At 40.8% G+C, this 7507-nt stretch overlaps 1 protein-coding gene across 1 annotated transcript; it reads left to right on the top strand.

Moving 5' to 3' along the window:
* Positions 1-4189: 4189 nt before the first annotated feature.
* Positions 4190-7091, top strand: LOC115457343 (olfactory receptor 1019-like). Its single transcript, XM_030186759.1, has 2 exons — positions 4190-4214; positions 6151-7091. Exons 1-2 carry the CDS (start codon positions 4190-4192, stop codon positions 7089-7091), a joined length of 966 nt encoding a protein of 321 aa, XP_030042619.1.
* Positions 7092-7507: the final 416 nt, after the last annotated feature.

Here is a 7507-nt window from a genome sequence, read left to right as displayed (position 1 = left end):
CGCCAAGTGGCATCTGACGCACACAGATTCCTTACCGCTAGGTCTGTGGCTGGCGAATAAGGTCAGACACCTAAAATGGACGTGTGGCAATTTTGATTTTCCCCGCAAGTCCATTTCCAGCAAAAAATTTTTAAAAAAAGCATTTTTTGGTACGTGCGCTGAAAATTCTGAGCACGCCCAAAACCCGCACCTGCACTATCACAAACCACTTTTCACCGCAGCTTAGTAAAAGGACCTCAGACTCACTCAAAGCCAGTGTGAGTACAAAACCGGAACCAGAAGGAAATGGTCTGAAGCACAAGTAATAAATATAACTGAAAAGTTCTCGATGCATTTATGCAGTCCAACTGGCAGCAGATGAAAAAAACCCAACAAGAAGCCGCATCAGGGGTAAAGAAGTCTTCAGAGCTGTATTATATTCCGAATTCCAGGAGAGAAGGAGGAGGGATGGGGGTTGCAGTGAAAGCAAACATAGATTTGAATAATATTTCAGCATTATGGGAACAATCTTTAGAAGGAGGAACTGAAATGTTTCATTTGTATTTGAACAGGACCGTAATTCAGTTATGAGACTTTATTTTAAGAATGCTAAAACCCTCTTTGGAGGTGAGAAGGGGTGGCTATTTCCTGATGTAACAGAACAAACCCAGCAAAAAAGGAAAGCATTTTTGGCTATGAGGAAACGAACTGTGGAGATAGGGGGTCCTTTTTTTCTAGCTTACCCATGTAAGTGCGTAGTAAAACCGGGAGAAACAAAATATATATTTTATTCACCAGAGCAGCTAAAATCTTTTCTAGATATGAAACAACAAAAAATAACATCAGTTCGAGGGAACACCGCAATGTTAAATATTAATGTTTATGTTATGTAATCTTCTCTATTCATAATACCCCTCCCCCCTATTTGATATTGGGGTCTAAGGAAGCAGAAAATAGAGCTTAAGATATAATTATGATTTTCCTTTTATTTAATTTCCTATATGATCGAGATGATATGTTTCTGTCTCGATTTAAAAATTTAAGCTGAGAGTGAAAGTAAATTTCCTGTATTTTGAATTATGCTGTATTTCTTTCACAAGTCATTCTTTCCGGTACCATTGTGCTTGTTCTTTGTACTCTGAACATTCCTGAAACAGGTCTAAATAAGGACGTCCTCCTTTTTAGACTTGGACATTTCTTCCCCTTCGGTGATCGCTGTTGAAGGTCCTGATTTTGCCCCCCCCCCCCCCCCCCAGTCCTGTTCAAAACACGCCCCCTTGTTATTTGGACCTGCGGCAGTGTTGAGCGTCAAAATCCTGCTTTTGTAAAATTGGACGTTTCAATCACATGGACGTCCATTTCGGTATTTTGGGAGATCCATATGCTTTGAAAATAAGCACCATAGGCACCTCTGTGTCTCTATAAAAGATTTGCACACGTGCTGTAGAAATCATTGGTGTAACACACTAGGTGCATTTGCATGTGCTCGGGAATGTACTTCTCTGTTTCTAGGACCCTAGAGGGCACCTGATTGGTGTAAATTCTATAAATGAAAGTAGGCAACTTCTTTTATGTATAGAATTTGAGTGTAAGCGTATATACACATGTGGGTGAACTTAGGGTTGAGCTCTTGTTTGAGCCATCGAGCTGGTGCAACTGCTCAGGCCTAGTTTTGGCAGATACCCATGTAAGATGTGGAGGGGCATTTTCGATATGATGTCTACGTCCAGCTTTGGATGCTTTGCACAAAACGTACAAAGTCCGAATAGAAAAAGACGGTCATTTTCGAAAAAAGAAAAACGTCTTTATCTTTTTCTCGAAAATATCATTTCGAACAAGGTTTGTGCTTTCTACATTTTGTTTTATGGACCATTAAAAAAAAAACCCAAAACATCCAAATGAAAAACATACAAAATCAAGTCATGGGCCAACATTTTCAGCAGACTGGTCCTCCAGACATCCTAGGACAGCAATGGGACACCCTAGGGGGCACTGCAGTGCATTTCAAATAAATGCTTCCAGGTACACATCTCACCATTGCTCCCTGATCTTGTCTGTTGAGCCCCCCCAAAACCCACTACCCCCAACTGTACACCACAATAGCCTTATGGGTGAAGGGGGCACCTATATGTGGGTACAGTGGGTTTCTGGTGAGTTTTGGAGGGCTCACAGTTTCCATCACAAGTGTAACAGGTAGGAATAGGTATGGGCCTGGGTCCCCCTGTCTGCAGTGCACTGCACCCACCACTAAAGTACACCAGGGATCTGCGTATAACGTCTGAGGCTGGCAAGTAATGTTTTAAATCACATTTTTTTGGGTTGGGGTGGGAGGCGGTTAGTGGCCACTGGGGGAGTAAGGGGAGGTCATTCCTGATTCCCTCCTCACCTTTTTTTTGCCTTATTCATTCTAAAAATAGGTCTAGCTCAAAATGTCTTAGCTTTAGTCCTGGATGTTTTTGGTGTGTTCCATTATGGCTGAAACACGTCCAAGTCTTAGTTCTATAAATCCCCTCACAGGCTTCCAGACTATCAACAAAAGGAATCTCTTCATCCTACATATGCTGAGATTTATTTCCAAATAGGATGATTAATTTTCCATATTTCTCATCCTTTAGTGATCTATTGTACATAATCTAGGAACAAAACCCATTGTACTGGATCATAAGAATATCACATAATTTAATCATCTACACAAATCAGGGCTCCCTCATCACCTTTCCGTCATTAGTGCTCATCATTTGAAATTATTACCTAAGAGATCCTTTCCCAAAGGAACATACAGTGCAAGAAAATATTTGTTCCTTCAAGAAGAGAGCAGATGCAGAACTCAACTCTACAGGCGCACAAACCTCTAACACTCATCCTTCATTGACGTTGGAATGGTGAAGATGAAGTGATGATCCTGAAGGTGAGGACTGTGTGTGGAGTTTTTGTTATTAGTATTGAAGAAGAGTTGAAATTATGGAGTTGACGTGATGATGATCTTCCTGAATCTGAGGACTATGTGTGGATGTTTGTTATTAGTATTGAAGGGTAGGTGGGATGATGGAGATGAAGGTATGATGCTCGGAAGATGAGGTCTATGGGTGGAATGTGTGCTATTAAAACTTTAATGAGCTGATATTAGCTCTTCAAGTGATATCAGTTCCTTCACTGCCAGACACAGGAATTTATGTGAAAGATGGATACGAGTTAGATTAAGATGGTACAAAATAAAGAATGAACAAGTTATTTCTTGAAACAACTGACAATACAATGAAAACACTAGCGTCAGGGGTATTACACAGAAAGGGAAATGAAATAGTAGCAGTGTGTGATGGATGCAGGGAAGTGGAAACGGGTACGTTATTAGTAACATGAAAGTTTCTAAAGATAATGGATCAGGAGGCGGGATTGACAGAAAGAATATAAAAACATCGAAATGGCATTCTGGATTGAGTCCAGCATCTTGTTTCCAACCGTGGCCAATCCAGGTCTCAAGTGCCCGGCAGATCTGAAAGAGTAGGTAGATTCCTGGCAGCTCACTACCAGGGATAATCAGTGAATTTTCAAGTCTACGTAGGTAATAACTGTAAATGGATTGTTCTTCCTGGAAATTATCCAAAGCCCTTTGAAACCAGCTGTGCTTCATGCCTTGACCAGGGGTCCTTTTACAAAGGCGTGCTAGAGATGCCCATATATTCCTAAGGCATCTCTAGCATTTAGCATTTGCTAAAAACGCAACCGCACCTTTGAAAAAGACCCCCCCCCCTAAGTAAAAAGAATCCTTTTTCTAGTTTGTTTTAAATCTACCTGCTAGTTCAATGAACTATTCCTTAATCCATTCTCTAATTAGCTGTTCCAGCCTATTCATGATTCTATAATCCTCGATCATGCCCCCTTTCACTTCTTCCAAGATCCCTAACCTCTTCATTCTTTCTTTATAGGAGAGCCGTTCCATCCCATTTATCATTTTTGTAACTCTTCTCTGTACCTGTTTCAAATCCTCTCCATGTTTTCTGAGATGGTGGTGACCAGAACCACAGAGATAATCAATCTATGGTATGAGCGGACATTAAGTAAGAGACATTATAATATTCTCAGTGTTATTTCTATCCCTTTCTGAATACACTCTCATGTTCTATTTACTTTTTACACCACCACCGCTACCCCACACTGAGGTGAAGGTTTCAACATATTGGCCACAGAGCACTAAAGATCATTATTCCGGATGGTGAATCCTGAGCAGATCAGAGGTGAGGCCCAGGGTGAGAGAATGAAGGGAATAGGGGTGTGACACACAGAGGGGTTGAGCCTCCTAGTAAGGAGGAAAACATTTAGGGCATTGGTCAGTTTTTTGGGGGTCTTGTTCCACGCAAAGAGGATCTGATTTTGTTCATGTGGAAAAAGGAAATGTAGCTACAACTTTCAATTCTTTTTTTGTGTAGGGTACATTTCCCTCTCTTTGGAATTCTTTGTCACTTGCTCTGCGGTTGTAAAAATCAAATTTGAGATTAAAAAAAACTGATGAAAGTATGGCTGTTTATGCAATATTTTGACTGTTAATATCTTCTGTGGTTGTTGGGGAGTGGGCTTTTGTCAGGAGGAGGGACTTTATGTGCTTTTCCTAGTGTATCTCTGCTTATTATTATTGTTTCATTGTTATTTGGTTAAGATTGTTGTGTTTTTTTGAATCCCTTCCTCTTGTGTTTTGTATTGTCTTTGTTTTATTTTTAGGATGATTTTAATTTCTAACGTAAACTACCTTGATGAATAATCTTTATGTGAATGGCGGTATATTAAATTGTACAAAATAAATAAAAATGTGTTCACAGTTTTGACCATGCAAAAGTAGGCATGTAATCGCTAGCTTCTCCCTAATCCATCTCAGAGGACTGAGAACTAGGGAAGCCAGGGTTCAAATCCAGCTCCTGCCCCTTGTGACCTTGGGTAAGTCACTTAACCCTGCATTGTCTCAGGTACAAACTTAGACAGTGAGCCATCTAGGGACAGAAAACACCTACCGTACCTGTAGCTAACCCGCATCTCCAAGAATGCTTTTTCTCACTGAAGGTAAAATTATATGTGTACTTGGACAGTTTTCAAAGATCCCACACCCACGCCTAGATCAATCCCATTCTATTGTCAGTAAAATCGCTTTGTTGCTGCCTTCCACATGTGTCTTTTCAGTCTCCCACACTGACTCTTCCATTCACGGTCACACCAGTCAGCCCTTTTAGTCTGTGTTCCTGTATGTGTCTGAGTTATTGTTTGTAACACATTATTTTTGATGTTGTTCTATCACTCCTGAGATTGCACAATGGATACTGTGCTTGAAGCTTGTAGAGCGCAGAACATGTGAAAACAGCGCAAAGAATTTCCAGAGATAAAACTCACAAACTACATGTCTCATGATTGAACTATTACTAGGATAACAAATACGTTATGATATTGCCCCTAACTTTCTCATCTGACAGATTACAAAATATTCCAAGTACAGTGTTCGTCATCTTCTCCTGGACCGGGCATCTCTGCCAATGAGGCAGATCCTTTAATCCTCTGACTTTCCAACCTATTCTGAGAATTTCTTCACAACATTTCCAAAAGACAAGCATTATCATAACTTTTAGGTTGCATCAACCCTTCCTAGATCATCAATGTGTTATTTAAGATGATCTGGTTTCCATTTCGTAGACACCATTAGTACCTATGTTACCTGTGGCTGTGGTCCTTGCAACTATGGCCTTAACTGTTGTTACCATCTTTTAGCATTAAATATATTTCTCCTCATTTTAGTGATCCAACCTGTATTTTTCAATCAGTTGATGATTGCCCTCGGACTCTATTAAGATAACCCAACTCGTGACTCAATCCCACACTCAATGGCTTTCAAAGCTAACTCTTTCATACTTACCCTGTTGGCACATCTTAACGGTCTTTCTTGTCCTTTCTTAAGGTTGGGGTGCCAGGAGTCTGTCAGAGAAGATGAAAAATGTCTTCAAAGACCCTTGTGACCCATGCCCAAATTAGGGCAGATTGAAGAAGGCTGAACTTTATGGACTGCATCTCCTTTAGCTCAGGTCAGTGTATGTAGCCCTAGACAGGACATCATAGTTTCACCTCTCATGTATATTCCATGAACTTATTTCTAATGATGCAAATTTTTTCCTTATATTTCATCACGGTTTCCAGAATGTATAGGAAGGAAAAATACCACCACTGCAACAGAATTCATCATTCTGGGATTTCCCGAATTTCCAGTCCTACAAATCCCTCTTTTCCTTCTGTTTTTACTGATTTACCTGATCATCCTGTTGGGGAACCTCACTATAATAACAGTAACATGCCTGAGCCCTCGTCTACACACACCCATGTACTTTTTCCTCTGTAACTTGGCCTTCATTGATATCTCTTCCACCTCAGTCACAATTCCCAAACTTCTGGACATCTTCTTGAGGAAAAATCAGAGGATTTCTGTAAATGGGTGTTTCATGCAGGTATATTTTTTCTTATTTTCAGTATGTATAGAATTGTTGCTGCTTTCAGTCATGGCTTATGACCGCTATGTCGCAATATGTCACCCCCTGCACTATGTCATGATCATGAACTGGAATGTCTGTGTACTGATCGTTGCAGGGCTGTGGATTGTTGGATTTCTGGATCCTGTAACATACACTGTCTTTCTATCAAGTTTCTCCTATTGCAGGTCCAACATAATCAACCATTTCTTCTGTGACCTCTCAGCGCTGCTAAAACTCTCCTGCACCAGTACCTCCACCATTGATCATATAACTTATATTTTGGGAAGTTTTGTGGGGGTGCCATGTATTTTGTCAACCTTTGTATCTTATGTCTACATCATCTCCACCATCTTGAAGATCCGTTCTGCAGAGGGCAGACGCAAAGCCTTCTCCACCTGCTCCGCCCACCTGACGGTCGTTATTCTCTTTTATGGGACTCTGCTTTTTTCATACATGAGACCGACATCCACACAGTCCCTTGAACAAAACAAACTCTTTGCTGTGTTGTATAATGCATTAATTCCAATGTTCAACCCCATAATTTATAGCCTAAGAAACCAAGAGGTTAAAAAAGGCATAGCAAAATTATTTACCAGAAAACTGTTTTCCTGAGATCAGAAGACAATTTTCCCTGTACAACGTCATGGCAAGAGATAGAGTGTGATAAACCCTATTTATAAAGGATATCTCTTATTCTTCTTGTTAAGTGTGTGACTTGTCTTCCCCAACAGGGCCGGTGTTAGGGGGTGACAAATGTGGCAATTTCCGTGGGCCTCCTCCGTACCATAGATGACCCCCCAAACCTGCCTCAAGCAAAAGGAGGCATAAACTGAAGGCCTCCTCCTTGGTTTCCATTCTGGGCCGCTGAATTTCTAACACCAGCCCTGGTGGCCCAATAAAATATGCTCAGATTGGTATTAACAATACCTAAAACTGAAGTACATAAGTACGTAAGCACCACCATACTAGAAAAAGGCCAAGGGTCCATCAAGCCCAGCATCCTGTCTCCGACAGCGGCTAAACCAGGC

Source organism: Microcaecilia unicolor, chromosome 14 (genome assembly GCF_901765095.1).
Source record: "Microcaecilia unicolor chromosome 14, aMicUni1.1, whole genome shotgun sequence".
NCBI classification, from domain to species: Eukaryota; Metazoa; Chordata; class Amphibia; order Gymnophiona; family Siphonopidae; genus Microcaecilia; species Microcaecilia unicolor.
Note: the sequence above shows the minus strand (reverse complement) of the source record. Positions and strands in the feature narration are given on the sequence as shown.

Excerpts from the sequence above, each read along its gene's own strand:
- LOC115457343 (XM_030186759.1), top strand. The coding sequence starts at position 4,190 with ATGGTGAATCCTGAGCAGATCAGAG. Across the intron at positions 4,215-6,150 it reads GAATCCTGAGCAGATCAGAG|AATGTATAGGAAGGAAAAAT; the intron begins GTGAGGCCCAGG and ends CACGGTTTCCAG.